The following is a 17547-nucleotide window of genomic DNA, read 5'->3' as shown; positions in this document are numbered from 1 at the left end:
TTATTTAAATGTAGGTCAACTGCTAAAAATGCTTTTTTTTTTTTTTTACTTACAATTTTGTATCATTTTATTATTTATTCAAGCTTTTACCATTGTCTCAGTTCACTTTTCTTAAGAACCTGAGAAGTGCCATGTTGGGTCAAACCAGTATCCTGTCTCTTGTCAGCAGCCAGTCCTAATGGAAAGATCTATTTCAGATGGCTCACTCCTAGCAGCAAGAAATGTTGATTTCCATTTCTATCTGAGTAGAAAACTGCTAATGGATCTGTCCTCCAGGAACTTGTCCAACCTTTTGTTTAAACCCAGCTACACTACTATTCCTGAGTGGTGACTCCTAATGTGGAAGCCAGCACTGTGTACCTGCAGTTAGGATTAATTTTCCCTACATGCATCACTCTGCACTTGTCCACATTAAATTTCATCTTCCATTTAGATGCCCAGTTCCCCAGTCTTGCAAGGAACTTCTGCAATTCCTCACAATCTGCTGGTGCTTCGAATAATTGTGTGTCATCTGCTGGTCTGATCACCAGATTCATCGCTCCCTTTTCCAGATCATTGATGAAGAATTTGAGGGACATGCCTAGGGCAATCCACTATTTACCACTCTCCAATGGGAAAACTGACCAATTAGTCCTGTTCTTTGTTTTCTTTTTTTTAAATGATTTTCAAATATTAGTAGATAACACTAAAAAGTATTTAAGGAAAAATCATTTTGCATACATGGCTGAGAAAATTAAAACAACTTTAAGAGAAAAATATATCTCCAAAGCTTGATAAAGTCCAAAAAGGGGGAGCTTACTGGACAGCGTAGCTGTCCATATTTACATCTAACAAACTCAAGTTCTAAATACACAGGGGAGGAAATTTTCAAAGGCGTTATGCATGTAAATGTAACATTTTTGTAGCAATTTTCAAAAGCCCACTTACACATGTAAAATCCAGTTTTAAGCATGCACATTGGTTTTAGGAATTACCCCCAAAGCCTCTATAGGATGAATACCAGTGCCCCCTCCCCCCCTTCCCCAGGGTTACTTGGCATGATCCTTTCCAGAAGCTTTATCCCGTAGAAAACCTCTTAAATGTTCGGGATCAAAGAAAAACCTTTTATTACCCTCAAACTTGACTGCAGACTTATGTGGAAATTTGAGGGACAATTCCGCTCCAATATCCAAAAGCTGTGGCTAAAAAGAGCTAATGCTAATGAATGTATCAAACTCTAATCCCCGAGCAGCGGAGGAACGCAGTGAGGGGTTCTCATCTTGTCTGGTGTGAGAGAACACAGCAAGCAATACTTCTGAATGTCCTTGTACCATGGTAGCCCCACTGTAGGGAACCTTGATAGAATTTAGCAGCAGGAAACTGTGGACTGCAGTTTTTCACTGCAGCAAAGAGAAAAAGACGACTGCATAACCAAACCGCAGAATATACCATAGCAGAAAAATATCTTTTCAAAATGTTCAGCATTAAATTATACATATTCCACTGATCTAGATTCTTTATACTTGAAAAACTGGTAGGTCCATGCATTTCTAGTGTGGTGAGACATTAACAGGGTGGGGGGGTGGACGGGACAGATAGGAAACAGAATAACATGAATACATATTAGCTATCATGTATAATGTGTAGTGTTAAAATGCACAACAGACAACATTAAGTTCAACCTGCAAATGACCTCTTTAGCAATTCAGTTAAAATGAAAAATAATTTGCATTATTGTGCCATTAAAGGTACTTCAAGCTTAGTGTGCACCTAGATTCGACATGGCATCACTGCTATTGCAGCACATCCACAGAAATTAAACTGGCTTGCAAAAGAAAAGACGATAAAATCAGAGCAAGTAAGGCAGAATGGGAGTCCAAATATATGATTTCCAATCAGGGCAGGGGTGAGAGAGATAAGGGGGGTGTTGCTGGCCAGGGAGGAGGGCCAGAAAGACGGTGATGCTACTGGGCAGGGAGGGAGGAGCGGGGGATGCCGAGCGGAGGGAAGTGAACCGTCCCGGAGGGAGGGATGCTGGGCTGGAGCTGCTGCCGTCAAAGGATACAGCGCCATGTATTATTCACTAGGAGGGTGGAGGGGGCCAGTTTTTACGCAGGCTTTCACACTTTTATCCACACTCACCGGAGGCGTTCCTGGGGGCATGTTTCATGTCGGGGAAAGGAAAAGGAGGTGGCAGTTTCAAATCATTGCACATCCTTTTCCAACAAAAAATCTGCTCACAGATAAAGCAGGTACAAGTGGTCACGCATGCTTTCTACCCGTGGCATCTTTCAACTCCAAAGTACATGCAAGCTTCCAGTTTGAAAATTGGTACAAAGCCCACTGATTTAAAAAAAAAAAAAAAAAAAGTACATGCAGCTTTCATCCAGATGCGGACAGTTCGAAAACTGCCCTCATTGTGTCCATATGGGTTTGGCGAGTTTGCAGGAGAGACGGGGATTAATGCAAAGGAAAATTCACATTTAATACTATGAGATAACACAAGAGCCCAATTAGTTATGCAGTACTGCCTTTGATATGCATGCTGTTTTACAAGGTGCTTAAAATAGAAATGCCCATATAAAGAAGGTATCATAAATGATGCAAATTGAACTACCAGCTGTCCAAGCAGATAAAGCAAGGCAAGCCATCACAATATACCCCTCCAAAATTAAGCACTATGAAATCCCTCTGAGAACTGTTACAGCCACATAAGTAGCACCGTGACAGTTTACCTCCTCCACTATAAAACACAAATTTAAGAATCTAAGATTAGGACAATTTAAAATGGCATTGCTTTTAAAGTTGATGAACATGCCTGTAAGCTTAGTTTAAATGCATAAGGTTTTTAAAACCCTCAGACCTGGGTATCCTCTACTGATGCTAAAACAGGTTAAATGAACAATTAATCAGTTAAACTTCTTTATGTGATCTGTCTGTGAGGTGAGCATGACTAGAGGTACACCCAAAGAATCTCTCCTCTTCCACTTCCTTCCTTTCTTCTAATATTGCACTATATAGAATATGTCTCTATTTCAGACATCACAGACACCCAGAATTTGGCACAGGAAAGCACAGGCAAGGAGGAATCCTTTGCTGAGAATCAAACTGGCATGTCCAAAGGAAAAGGGCAAGCGAGGAAACTAAAAAATGGCAGCCAAGGCGTGGCCTACTGGTTAAAGCAGCAGGCTGAGAACCAGAAAATTCAGGATTCAAATCATGCTTCTTCCACTGATGCTCCTTGTAACCTCAGGCCAGTTACTTCATCCTCTATTGCCTCAGGTACAGTCTTAGACTGGAAGCCCTCTCCTGAGCGCAGGTTTGGAAAAGTGGGTAGTCAGATCCAAAACAATAATACCAAGCTTATATTTACATGTATTAAGATTTATGGATCGCCTAGCACTAAAAAAGGTCTAGGCGATGTACAAGGATACAAACATAAAATTCAATAATAAAACATAATAATGTACACAAATAAAAAATTAAAACATCATAATAAAAGTAAAGTAAAACATATGATAAAACATACACAATAAAGATAATAAAAATTAAAAACAGGTAAGTAAAATCAAAACATACTTAAAAATAAACTAATTTAAACAAAAAACGCTTAAGACATTTTCTGAAATTCTTTACCGAGTCACACTGACAAAGCTCCATTGGGAAAACGTTCCAATGGGCAGGACCGGCAACTGAAAAAGAACACTCACAAGTAATGTGCAGTCATGCGACTTGAGGAGATGGAACATCTAACAGCCCAGGCTGAGAGGAACGTAAAGTTCTGGATGGTTGATAAAATTTTAAGATGGCATTGGCCCATGGACAGCTCTAGTCAATTAATTTAAAATTTGTCATGCAGATTTTATATTGAATTCTTTTGCCATTAGGAAGCCAGTGTAACTCTATCAGTATTGGAGTGATATGGTCAAAACGCTTTAATCCTGCAATTAAGCACCCCGAGGAATTAAGCAGGAGCAGCAATGGTCGGAATGTGGAACGCGATAAGCCAGCATATAAACTGTTGCAATAATCAATGATGAGGAATATTGAGGCTTGCAACACGGTACGGAATTCAGGAGCGTGTAATAATTTTTTTGAGGCCAGCAACAACATGTAGTCTAAAAAATCCTTGTCTAATGACTTGTTTAACCTGAGGGCAAAAGGAGAGAGTGCTGTCCAGGGTCACATTAAGACTTTTAATTTGGCTTTTGATTGGGAATTTAGAATTTTCAAGCAGGATAGAATTTTTAGTGAAGGTCGAATATGGGCTACAGATAGCAAGAAATTCAGTCTTGGACATGTTTAGTGAAAGCCTATTATGTTTTAGCCATTCTTTAATGAAGGAGAAGCAAATATTGAGATGTGCAATGGTGTCCTGCCAAGAAAGAGCGCATACGCAGAACAAATTGTATATCGTCTGCATATACTTTGTAGCAAACTGTCAAGTTAGACAGAATTCTACAAACAGGAGCGAGATAAATACTAAACAGGACAGAGGACAGTGCAGACTCTTGGGGAACACCAGTTTTAATGTGCGAGATAGATGAGACTTCATTTTTTAATTTGATGTGCTGAAAGTGGTTAGAGAGATATGAGCAAAACCAGTCTAACACTTTGCCTGATAGGCCACATTCTTGTAGTCGAAAAAGAAGAACGTCATGATCAATGGTGTCAAACACAGATGAGATACCAAGAGAAATAATAAAAATTGTTGGCCATTGTCAATTCTTCTCCTCAATGTATCGGTCAGGGAAAGTAACAGAAGTTGTGTGCTCATGGCACGCCTGAAACCATATTGGTGAGGGTCAAGTAGGTCAAATTTTTCAAAATGATCAGTTAATTGACTAAGGACAGTGGTCTCGAGAAGCTTTAAAAAGAAAGGTAAAGATATAGGTCTATAATTGTTGGGGTCAGCTCAATCTAAGTTGTTCTTCTTAAGAAGTGGACAACCCACAGTTTTCTTTAAACATGTCAGAATAACACCCTCAATTAAGGATAAATTAATGAGAAAAGAGAATGTGGCAGACAATGTTTTCCTAACAAACTTAAACAGAGATGTAGAGCAATTGCTTGAAGGGCACATCATATCATTAGAGTTAGCTATAAATTCGTTGACTTCAGTGGAAGACAAAGTAAAATGTTTCCCAAACCGATGACGTTTGGGGAGAAGGATTCACATGCCAGTTTAGAACAGTAGAGAAGGAAGGACATTTGCTGAGAATAGTGCTCTTTTTTGGCATCAGTAGTTAGCAATTGATGGATTTTTAGAAAAGAAGAGAACGAAAGTGACTAGCATGCTCACAGGAAGGATGCTTTCACCAGTTGCATTCTGATTTCCTTAAGAGTTTGACGAGCGTTTTTAATGGACAAATTAAGCCATGGTGGAGGCTTAGATTTTTTGGTACTAAAAATTTTTAAGGGAGCTATTTCATTGAGAATAGTTTCTAATGTGAAATCCCATTGTGACAGGGTGTCTGAGATATTGACATAAGAAATGTTGGAAAGCAATGGTGTAATCATAGAAGAAAAAAAAAGTATGTGATCAATGCTACTACGAAGGGGTAATCTGGAAACTGTCTGAGATGTTTGAGAGTTTGATTGAGAAATCTGCAAATGAAACATAATTACAAAATGGTCAGACTAAGGTATGTGAGAAACATTCAGAGAGTGAGAACAGTGATGCTGAAGAGATTCGTTAACAAACACAAGATCTATCATATGACCCAGCCTATGTGTAGGGACTTGAATTATTTGATGCCAGCCAAGAGAAGATAGAATATCTAGAAACAAGGCACACAATGTAGGGATTGGAACAACATTAACATGTAAATTAAAATCTCCAAGTATGATCATATTGTTCAAATAAAATTTAGAGAGCATTAATTGCTCCAAGAAAGGGGATAAATCAGTTTTTAAAAGCTTGGGAAGAGAGTAAACCAAACAAATGAAGAAATGACTTAAAGAAATAGCCAACATTTCAAGAGAGGAATTACCATTGAGATGCTTGATTTTAATACTCCACTTGCTTTTGTAAATGATAAGTAAACCTCCGCCCTTTCTCCTTTGTTGAGGTTGTGAAACAAAAGAGTAACCTGGGGGACAAATTTAATTTAGAACAATATAATTGGAATCCAACAACCAAGATTCAGTAAATCAATAGAAATCTGATTGTCCTTCATGAATGAAGTCATTTATAAGTTGGTACTTGCTCTTGATTGATTGAGCATTGATTAAACACAACAAAACCTCAGTAGACAACAATTTAGGGACTAGTGGTTTCGGAGGAATTTGTTTAAGACAAGATGGCCGACGCAAATTTTTATGAATTTTAAATTAAGAAATATCACCATACCTTCCTTGACCCCTAATAGATTGAATTACAAAGTAGAAGGTTTAAGATCATTATCAACCATCACAGCAGACTTGTCAGCACTCGGCGCACACAAGGGAGTGCACAAAGCAGCTCCTTCATACGCGCGACAGAGTGTGGGCACCTCCGGAGTCACACACCGGCTCTTCACTCCCCCTGTTCTGGTGATGTCATCGGGGGGAGGGGGGGGGAGACCCCAAGGCTATCAATGGGAAGGGAGCCAGCAGGAACATTAGAGGCTTAATGTAGTCTCTCCCTGAAGAGCCCAGGGTCTCAAAAGTGGCTAGCTGCACTGGGGAGAACCAAGTAGGCAGAAGCAGACAGTCTATGACCATCGTCACACGGCGGCTCTCCACCCCCCCCCCCCCCCTGGCCTTTCCAGGCTACATTCTGCCCTCTTCATTTCTATTATTACAGGCATGTGAACTGAGTCTTCAATGCCTTTTTTTCGTATGGAAGTTTAAAGACTTTCAATATTACTAGAAGGAACAAAATTCTCCCCTCCGAAAATAAATAAATAAATGCTACTCTGTGTGTCCAAAGGTTGAAAGTAGGGTAAAGACGTAAGTTGTTTAATTAAAATTTTTTCATTGTAGGAAAAATCTCAACATCCTGACTAGGGCCAAGAACACAAAATCCACCTTCCTATAGCAGTGTATTCTTAACTTTCTTCCAGGACATGCTCTTACTGAACTTAAATTATTCATACTAGGTCTGCAATCAAGCCTTGTCTATCAGGAAATGTGCTGAGACCACAAAAACACTGCCCTCCAAGGTGCATCGCACACAGGATGATCAAGGTTATACCGGATACTTTATCAGCTCTTTCTAATTTTTATTACAGCAATAATATATTTTAATGCTCATGATGAGTAATAACTAGATGAAAACCAACAAGCTGATACGGCTTTCCTAAAAAGAGCTTAAGGCCTTTTTGTAATTGAATTGATTAGGAGGGTTTTGTAGTCTTCTTTTCAAAGCATAAAGGACTTTCCAATAATGGAATAACCCTCTATAAAGAGAGAGAGAGACAGCCACCTTTATCTGTGCATTCAGCTTCTCACCCGATTTGTTTTGCCGACAGCAAGCCCAACCTGTAACCGGGTTCTTCTCCCAGGCTTTTACCTAAGAGTGCAGCTGCGTTTCATCTAGGCTGTAATTGTGTCCGTCATGGAAGATGACAGCTGCACAGCCGGGCAATCAAATTACAATTATCTTCTGTGTTTAAAAAAACTTTATGCTAGATTTTATCCCTCACATCAAGTAATGGGGAGAAAGTAGTTCTGTTTGCCAGGCATGTCTTTCCATGAGACACCAGGAGCCAACTGCCTCTATTTTAATGGGCTTATTACAGTGAAGTGAGACAAAGTGTCTCGTCAATTACTGTAGTCAACCAAATGGCTCTTTGTGATAAACCAGTATGTCGGTTGACCTGTGCAATACAGTCTTGAACTATTTGTTTTTAAAATGAGATTGCAAACTTAACACTACACAAGTGGTTAGAAATCAAAAGAAAATAACACAGCTTTTCTAAATTCTGTTTATGACAAATCCAGTAAAGTTACAATTTCCAAATAAAGAGGAAGAAGGCACAGAAGCCCATTTACCTCTGAAACATATCAAGAAGGGAGGTCATGCAACCCTCATAAATCTCCAGTAAAGCAAAATGTCCTTATGACACTCTATCCAACAAAAGTTTCCCTAAATGCAGTCACGGATTCCAAGAAAATAAACATTAGGAATGCTCTGACCAATCTTTTCAACACAAGCAGGAGTAACAAGCAATTCATTCATGGAACAAATCAATAAATTCAAGAGGTCTTGTATATTCATACATTTGTACTGCCATCATTTGCTCACGGAAAATAAAGAGAAATGGCGGTATAATCTGCATGAAAGCATCAATGGATGGTGCCTGCAGTGACGACTTCTTAAAGAATTCCTTGCTGAATTATTATTATTCCTTGCTGAATTATTATTTAGTTTTTGTGTTGGTTTGTTAAGGTTTAATAGTTACATCAATATTTTAATTGTATGTTATACTTTATTGGATGGTCCACAGTCTGTTCAGCCTGTTTTCCGTCAAAACTGTTATATGGAATTTAGTTTATTTAATACCTATTAATAATGTCAATGTAAAGCCTGTTGCTAAGTTATTGTTAAATGTAAACCGCGGTGATGTATTTCTTTACGTACTGTGGTATATAAAAACCCTTAAATAAATAAATAAATAAATAGACAGGTTCTTCTTAGACAGTTCACACTCAGGGCCTGATTTACTGAGCTTTTTTTCCTACCGACAGAAAATGAGGGGGAAAAACAGGCCTTCATAAATCGGGCCTTTAGAGATATAAAAAGATGAGGCTGAAGATAGCTAGTGTGAAAGCATTTTTTAAAATATGGATCCACAAGGTTATCTAGATTAGATATTGGGAGAAGGGGGTGGAATGGGGATGGGGGCTAGGATAGAAGATCAGCTTGCCTGTGGAATGCCAGTTATTTTTATAAAATACATACACACACACCACCAAATGTGTATATATATATATATATATATAATATATAGATCGACAGATATATTTGGTGTTGTTTCAAAACTTACGCACGTCTAGCTCTCTATCCTACCATTTCATTTGTTCTGAGTCTGCACCATAAGCCCTATGAAATAAGACTGAAAGACTTAAAAATGTATATCCTAGCGGAGAGACAAGGGGAATATCATACGGTTATTCCAAGTCCAAGATGGAAAAGAGGAGCGGCCTAGTGGACAGAGCAATGGGCTGAGAGCCATCCTCCTCCAAACATTCTGATATCGTAAACTTCAGAAAATGTGCAAACTTTCTGAAAGAGATCTCAATGGAGAAAAAGCCAGCTGTAATAAATTCTGCTCCCATTACGGGGCCAGATATACTAAGCATTTTTCCCATAGGCATAAAACGGAAATAGATCTTGCCATAGTGAGAAAACCCACATTAAAGGACACATCACTTTCAATTGTACTACTCTAGGCTAATTAACAATGCATAAAATATAATTCAAGGAAAGATATAAATAGCATTGCTTGTGTGATTAATGCATTGCATATTTCCCATGTTTCTGTCACAGATGAATAAAGCAAACGTTCTGGAGTAAAAAAGTGAAACTCCTGATTTCTTAATGACCCAATGGACAAAGATCGGGGGGGAAAAAAGCCTTAATACAGGCTTCCTAACTTTGTCCAGGTGACCCCCAGAGCCAGTTGAGTTTTCAAGACATCCAGAGCCAATATGCACAAGATAAATCTGCAAACCCAATCTATGCAAATTTACCTCATGCATACTCATCGTGGCTACGCTGAAAACCTGACAGGCTGTGAGGTCACCAGGACAGAGCTGGGAAACCCTGCACAAGTGAATCAGGCCCAGGAGGGGACTTGTTTGTGCCACTGGTCGAAAACCAGAAATAGAAGCCTTTATCTTATGCGCCTCAAGAAAATTCAGGCCCGGGGTGTTTAAATAGAAAAATTGTCAGCGCATACCAGGAAAATAAAACCTATGTGACTGTTAAAGCAATCATCACCCATCCTCCTGCAGCTGCCATGTGGAAAGATGAAAATAGGTTCCCATGGTAACCACTGCCTAGGAAGAGATTTTTCAGATGTAACCAGATCCAAAGATTCATCGCAGCCAGCCAAGAGCAGCTCCATACGCAGGACCCAGCGAGTCAAACTGGGATGCACCCGGAACACTCAGCTAAAAAAAAAAAAACAGCCTCCCCTCCCCCGCCGGGGGGTGTCATCCTCGTCCAGGGACTGAGAGCCACGCGAGCGTGTGTTCTCTGTCACTGCGCTTCACAACTGGTCCATATGTTCAGGAGACGAGGCAAGACGTTGGCTGGCCCACATTAAGCCGATGCGTAGGAAAAAAAAAATGGCTGCCCGGCCAGGTGGGGTGGTGCTGACGTCAACTCCGAACTTATTCCGAAATCTGGCTTTACCTGCGAATGAGTAAATGTGATCTAATGCCTTAATAGACAGAACTTTTATAATTCCGAAAACAAAGAAAAGAAAACCAGAAATGGAAAATTCTTGTATTTCATTATGTGGGAATGAAACGGAAGAGGCTGCACGGAATCACTTCTCGGCCTGGTAAATCAATGTAGCCATGCGCCAGACCATCACACACCCGCCCATGTTAATTCACCCGGCATTTATATTTAAAAACAGGCTCCCTAAAGCCCAAGCTCTACTTATGTTTGAACTCCACAGAACCAGAGCCTGTTCTGTGCCAGGCGCAGGAGGAAGGCGGGGAATCTTTCATAAACCAGGTACATTGTGTCTGATGTGGTTTGTACAAGGCCAACTCGAAAAAGGCACTGGGTACAAGCAATTATCAAGTTCTCATCTGACCATCTTTTTCTTTTTTTCTTCAAACACTAAATCCAGGAACACTATTGTTATGAAAAAGGAATGAATTATGCATCGTCATCCAAGAAATCAAAGAAGAAAAACCCATCAAGTAGACATAGAAAAAAAAAAAAACAACAACCAACTCCAGTATTCGCTCACGGCCCCTACAAGGCGAGGAATGCAAGTCTCGATGTACAGGGAATCAAACCGCCACAATTTTAAACCAGGAAAAGGGGCTTGGAGAGGAGAAACAAAGCAGCGGCTATCAACATTAAACTCTCTAGCAGGCGTAAGAGAGTATTACCCCCACTGAGAATCAGTCAGATGGGGAAAAGCAGGTGGAAGGGAAACTGAGGGTGATCCCTGACCTATCCTATCCCTCAAAAGAACAGAAAAGTGAAATGTTGAAAAAAAAACACAAGCACTTACAGACATAATTACAAGAAAATTTAAAATAAAGCAAAGCTAATGTTTGTAATACTCTGGTTCTCAATTGTAGGAATAACTCTTCCTATTCTTTTGCATGGCCTTCCCCATATCAGGAAATACTTGAATTTTCTAGGTGTGAATTTTCTAGGTGTGAAAACAGCTGAAGAACCCAACATCTGTCCAGCTCCCAGACTATTGACTATTAAGGTGGAAGATGTGATCAGCTCTCCTTCAGACTTCTCCAGTAATGTGGGCATCCTTCCCCCAGAAGTGGGGAGTACATAGACCTCAGAGGTTGGGGGTATATACAGCTTCAGTTGCAACTTTTAATATCTTGATCAAAAACAGCTTGAATACGACCCTAACTGAAACAGTGCAATCTTAGTAAAATTAATAACGCATACATTTTTATACTGAATAGCATTCTCCAAGTTCTCATGTTTACTGTTAAGGATCATGTTATTTTTTTGCGCGGGAACTATCAATACCTTGGAATTTAACCATTATGCCTTAATGGATCCCAAGTGGTTTTTATGATCTAAAATTTCTAGCTCTTGAAGTTTGCAGTTGGAGATTGAGTCGTTAAGCCGCTCAGATAATTGAAATATTTGTACAGAGGGATTGCTCGAGGCCAGTGATAGCCTTCTAAATTTCCTCTAGGTTAAAAACCATAGGTCTAGTGAGCACTGGCCTGGGAGAATTTCAGAAAATCTGACCTCTTCAAATCACTGATGCAGCTGGTGACAAAGCCATAGCTCCTGGAGCAGCCCGACTCAAAGAAACGTCTTCCCAATCCACTGGCCCGAGGGCTATCAAAACATACCAAAGACTGAGAAAATCTAAGGGTTCCCCCACATTTTCAGTCACTCCCCAAGGTGACAGGTCCTGCACAATAGCGGCCCTGGCGGTTTCCTCCTCCTGCTGGCCTGGACCTCACAACCTTATTGGTAGTGGCTGGGCAAGGGAAAGCACCACCGAAAACTCTGACAGCCGGCTTTGTGGGCAACATCTGCTACCCCAGGCTCATGGATATCTCTGTGTCCAAGAAGAGCAGCGACAACCCTTTCAAAGGATATAAGAGACACTATGAGAGCAAGGGTTCCTCAAGCCAGCAGCCAAACCAGATCTCTAAGAAGTAGCCAGCAGACTCCAAACAGTAAATCCGTTTCTTCTTGCCCACTCCCAGGGATGAGTGATGGCTTTCCTCAGGTCTACCTGGCTAATAACCGGTTATGGACTTTTCTTTCAAGAACTTATCCAAACCCTTTTTAAACTCAGCTCTGCCAGAGGGCTTGACCACATCTTCTGGCAACAAATTCCAGAGTTTTCCCTGCTGGTTCCCCCAAAGATGCTCTGTTGCAGATATATGAGTGACAAAATGATCCTTTGGGCCAGATATAATGGGTGGAGATGACTTGGGTCTCTCTCTCTTTCTCCTGACCATGAGGTAAGGAAACTTGAAAAAATGAAACCTTCCAGAACAACTCAGGCCGGCACAACAAAGCTGACACAGCAAACCACTGATGCCTGTTCACCATCTTGGATTATCTTAGGAGAGACCTACCCACCGGACAATCTAGTTATAAATCTATTTGGTAATCAATTAAAAGCATCATTTTAAAATAAACTTGGCAGAGTGTGAACGTTGCAAGGCTGAAACATTTGGACATTATTTATAAACGACTTTCCCCACACTTACAAAACAAGGCAAAAACCTTCTATAATGAGACGATTACTCTCCAATTACAGCAGGACCATATTAGTGTATACTGGGAATATCTTACAGACTAGTGGCCAGATTTCCCATTTTGCGTCTGTGAGAAAAATATTTAGGACATTTGGCTCTGAATGTGTGTATCACAGATTAACAATATAGTACCTTAAATTACAAATTTTATTATTAACTTCAGCATCAAAGTTTTCATCAAAGCTGTGAGAAATAAGCTCTACAATAGAAATCCTGCAACAATTATAAGGCTCGGAAGGGGGGGTCTATCTATTCCATGCTTGCTTCACTTCTCTGAATGTTAGGGTATATGTAACTTCTTATTTACAATCATCCTTCAAATACATGCAGAACATATCACTGGGCCCAAGTTATCCAAGGCTTTTCCTGTAGGCACAAGAGAAAAGGCCTTAATGAAATCTTCTCTGTCATAATATTTCTTCAGCCAGACAAACTGTCTGTTTGCAAACAATCTACGTTAAAACTTCCACCAGAACTTCTTTACATATTCTCTCTCCTAAGTGGGCTGTCTGTCTTCTTTAAAAAGAAAAGAGAGAAAAAAAAAAAAAAAGAACAGGGCCCCGGAGAAATATAAATCATTCAAGTTTATTTTACTGTGGCCTCAGTCCTGCTCTCTCGCTCTTCTATTCTCCCCTTTTTATGTTTTGCCAGCAGGAATGCAGCACTAGGCCTGAAGACCTTGCAGAGCACTGACCCACAATAACACAGGGCCCTCTACGTCCCATGCATCATTCTTTATGGCTGAATTACAAACAGACCACAGCAACTTGTAAATAAGTATTAACAAGGTTCAGAAAAACGGTGCAGACATTTGTAACACCCCCAGCTCCACCCCAACATGGGGGTGGGGCAGGGGCCCAACAGTGGGGCCGGACACTTTAAGCTCATTTAAAACCAGCTTGCAGGAGCTGAAGACAGTTTTATTTTCCTGCTGAAGATCACGGGGCTTTGGCGCTGCAGCATGGGGGGGACCTGTCGGGCCCGGGAAAGCTGCGGAGGCGGCATGCTGAAGCCTGGGGAGGGAGAGAACGAAGACAGCTGCCGGCACAGCGGCGGACCCTACCGGCAGCAGCGTATGTCAGAGGCGGCGCTCGCTCCTGGGTGTCAGAGACCTGCTAAACGCACAAGAGGAGAAAGGCAAAAAAAAGAACAAAAATATACAACTCTGACAGCACTGGGCAGGGAGCTGCATATGCAAAATAGTAATAAAGCACATCAAGAGACCAAAAGAGCTTGGTCATCCTGAAGACAGGATGTCTGATAGAGAGTTTGAAGGGAAAACAGAGAAGGTGTCTGGATCAGCTGTCACTTTCAATGAGTCCACATTTCATTATTCACAGACTAAACCATAACAGAAATTAGATTGTTCCTTCCAGGCTGATTTTTGGAGGTAAACCGTATCATTTTTGCAGGGGTCGCCTACTCTTAGAAGTAAAAGATTTGATGCCAGGATTTAAGATATCTAAGGTGCCTCAGTTCTATTTTTCCTTATTTCCAGCACAGTTACAAGTGAAACAGAATACGCAATACACCGTGGGACAATACTTATCCTGTCTCCGAGCTGCAGATGAATAGTACTAATTGTAAGTGAGGAAATGGAGTTCATTATTCACCCCCACAGTTCAGCGTGTCATCTACAAAAGGAGACAGATACATATATTGACTTTTGAAAGGAAGTCCCGTGGGGAATGCACAGTATTGAATGCATTTGTTTGGAAACCACAGCCAACGCAATCTGCTCTTAAAAAAAAAAAAAAAATAGATGAGGAATTAAACAATAATCACATAAGTGCGCTTTCCCTTGTATATTCTAGGTCTAAAAATAGCCTCCCCGTACAGTAATGCTTGTGAGAAGATATTAGAGCAGCTTAAGGCAGGCCAGCTGTCTGGTAGCCCACTCGAGCATTAGCCTACGGCAGCGCTACGCGGGTCATCCTATTACCCCCCTCAAACAGTACCGAGAGTGCTTCTAACCAAGTGAAAGTAAAGCAAACTGATTTCAGGCTCACAGTGTGAACCTTCAAGGATTTGTCTTGCCTGCTTCCAACACATTATCTCACACAGAATGTGCGCCTGCCCAATTATAAAACACATTTTCGAAAGGCTATAGTATAGTGCATGGAGCTTGAGACATGCAGTCAGAAGGCACATGCTCTACTAATGAGGAAATGCCAGAAAAGACACTCATAAGAATATAAGAAGTGCCGTGCTGGGCCCGACCCATGGACCATAGAGCCCAGCATCTAGCACGGGTCTCTTGGGAACACCCAGCAGGTCCATTTCCAGCCCACCTGGCTAATAACTATTAGTGGACCTGTTCAAACTTGTTTAAACCCAGCTGAACTACCAGACTTGACCACATGCTGTGTGGCAACAAGTTCCATAGTTTAATTTTGCATTGATTGCTAAAATATTTTTTCCCCAATTTGTTTTAAATCTGCTACCTGCTGGTTTCATGGAGCATCCCCTAGCACTAGTCCTATCATTCACCTGTTCTCCCCAGCCATGGATTTTATAAACCTCATTCATGTAATCTCTTCTCCAGACTGCAGCCCTAACCTGTTTAGCCTCTGTTCATAAGGGAGCCGCTCCATCCCCATTATAATTCTGGCTGCACTTCTCCTATATCGTCTACTGGTCACCAGACATGAACTGCACACAGAAGTCAAAACGTGGTCACGCCATGGGTTACAGGAACATAGGGAACAATGGCAGAAAAAGTTAATCTAGCCTGCCCAGGTATTAGCCACAAAGCATGACCCCTTGCAAGATTTCTCTTTATCCGTGATAGCCTGTTACGTCTTTCTCATTTGCATTCCACCATCTTGGTTACAGGGCACACAAGATCCCCCATTTGGTTCACACCCAGCTCCTCTCCCTTCCCATGCCGAACAACAATACTCCGCTAATGCACTAAATAGCCAGCAGTGTGGCCACTGCGTAGCCTGCCAGACAGACCCGGCTACTTAATTACAGAACTCGTAGCCTGCCAGACAAACCCTGGCCATTCGGATGACTGCGTTACTGCAAGCACTTCTCACATCTCATATTCATCTCTTTGCCAAAGATTCTGGCAGTCCCAACACTTCTTGTTGGCTCGGGCTAATACGGCATTTAAATGTGTGTCTGGGTCGTGCTTTCTGCTGTCTCCTCTTTTGACAACTAAGGACCCTCTGTGCTTATCTCAAGCTCTCAATCTCCCCAACATTCTCCACAGTAAAGGCTGAAGCACCAAACTCATTTAGCGTTTCTGCCACGGCCTTATCCTCCCCGAGAGCTGTGTTTATCCCATGGTCAGACCTGTGAGATTTAAGAACCTAATAAATGCACCCTGCAGGAGGGAGGAGGCACAATAGACACAGTCAGATACCTCCAGGGTATAAATAGCATCCAAGAACCATAAAACTTTCAGTGGAGAATAGGTTCTAGAATAAAAGGTCACAATGTGAGGCTGGCAGAGGGAGAAATCAGGAAGTATTTATTCAGAGAAAGGCTGCTGGATGGATGAAAGAGCCTCCCACTGCTATCAACATTCAAAAGGTAGAAGACTGTCAGAAAGCTTTTTTTTTTTTTTTTTGCCTTTTTCTCCCTTTTCACTTATCCACCTGTGGAACCTCCAACACAGAAGGCATGACCAGGTAGCGCCGGGAAACCGTCATGTGGCTCAGACGAGAGGGGTGCCTCCACCCAGGGGCACCCTCAGCACCTCGTTGGCTAGCAGACGCTGCCATAAGAGCAGCAGCAATCATCCCGGGATCCCCAAAGCCTGACCAGCCCCAATGGGCAAGGCCTCCAAACCCATAATGTGAAGCACAGCGAAGGGAAATCAAGGCTAAAGCCAGAGATCACACAGTGTCCGTACGATGGATGTGCTATAAATTTCTCTTTCTCCGTATATAAATTTGTTAACATACCAAGCTTTCACACATTATTTAATGCTAATTTTAAAATTCCATGTTTAGATTTAGTTTGCCCTTTCATTCCCTGGAGATGGTTTTTGTAAGTTGCACTTTGGGAGAACACTCCAAAAGGAAAGCCAAACTTGTCCCCATGAAGAGCAGAAGAAAGGTCAGGCAGAGGCCGAGTGCTCTGGGGTTGGGGTATTACAGGGTCTGCTTTACGAGTCATGCGATGGCACTTTTGTTAGACGGCGACACGCATGGCACCACCTGAACTGGCCACAGAGGTGCACGAGGTCATCATCCCAGCAGCAATTCTATTTGTGGAAAATACGCCAACAGTGCTTTAAACAGAAATAACCTGGAAAGCAGGTCTAACACGGGAGGCGATGGCATAAGGAGAATGCTTCCCAGCGTATCCTTTACCTCTACACCACCTCCAACGGTCATTACAGGTTTATAATTCGGCTCTTTTGGACTGGGTAAGATAAACATATCTGCTCAACTTATACACCATCAAACCAAAGTCGGAGTTACCTGTTATAATGTTTTCTGCCAACACGTTAACTTGGACTTCCACAGAGTGCTTGGAGGTGTAGGTGATTTCGGCACTGACGTGAGCCACTTCCCCGATAGACATGGGTGAAACAAAGTCTGTGCGTTCCACACGAGCCAAGGCCGCAATACAGCGCTCCTAGAATTGCACAAGACAATGAGATTCACATGCTTAGATTAC

General features: G+C 41.5%; 1 protein-coding gene across 8 annotated transcripts in view; it reads right to left on the bottom strand.

Annotated features, from left to right (window-relative positions):
* The window catches only part of ACOT7 (acyl-CoA thioesterase 7), a 142419-nt gene that overhangs the window by 105840 nt on the left and 19032 nt on the right, over positions 1 to 17547 (bottom strand). For all 8 annotated transcript variants that reach the window (XM_029579041.1, XM_029579043.1, XM_029579044.1 and 5 more), the window contains exon 3: positions 17349 to 17505. In XM_029579041.1, the coding sequence (XP_029434901.1) occupies positions 17349 to 17505 (157 nt within the window). The remainder of the gene's footprint in view (positions 1 to 17348; positions 17506 to 17547) is intronic.

This window comes from Rhinatrema bivittatum, chromosome 15, assembly GCF_901001135.1.
Source record: "Rhinatrema bivittatum chromosome 15, aRhiBiv1.1, whole genome shotgun sequence".
Lineage (NCBI taxonomy): Eukaryota > Metazoa > Chordata > Amphibia > Gymnophiona > Rhinatrematidae > Rhinatrema > Rhinatrema bivittatum.
The sequence above is the reverse complement of the archived record's forward strand: the minus strand, read 5'-3'. Positions and strand labels throughout refer to the sequence as shown.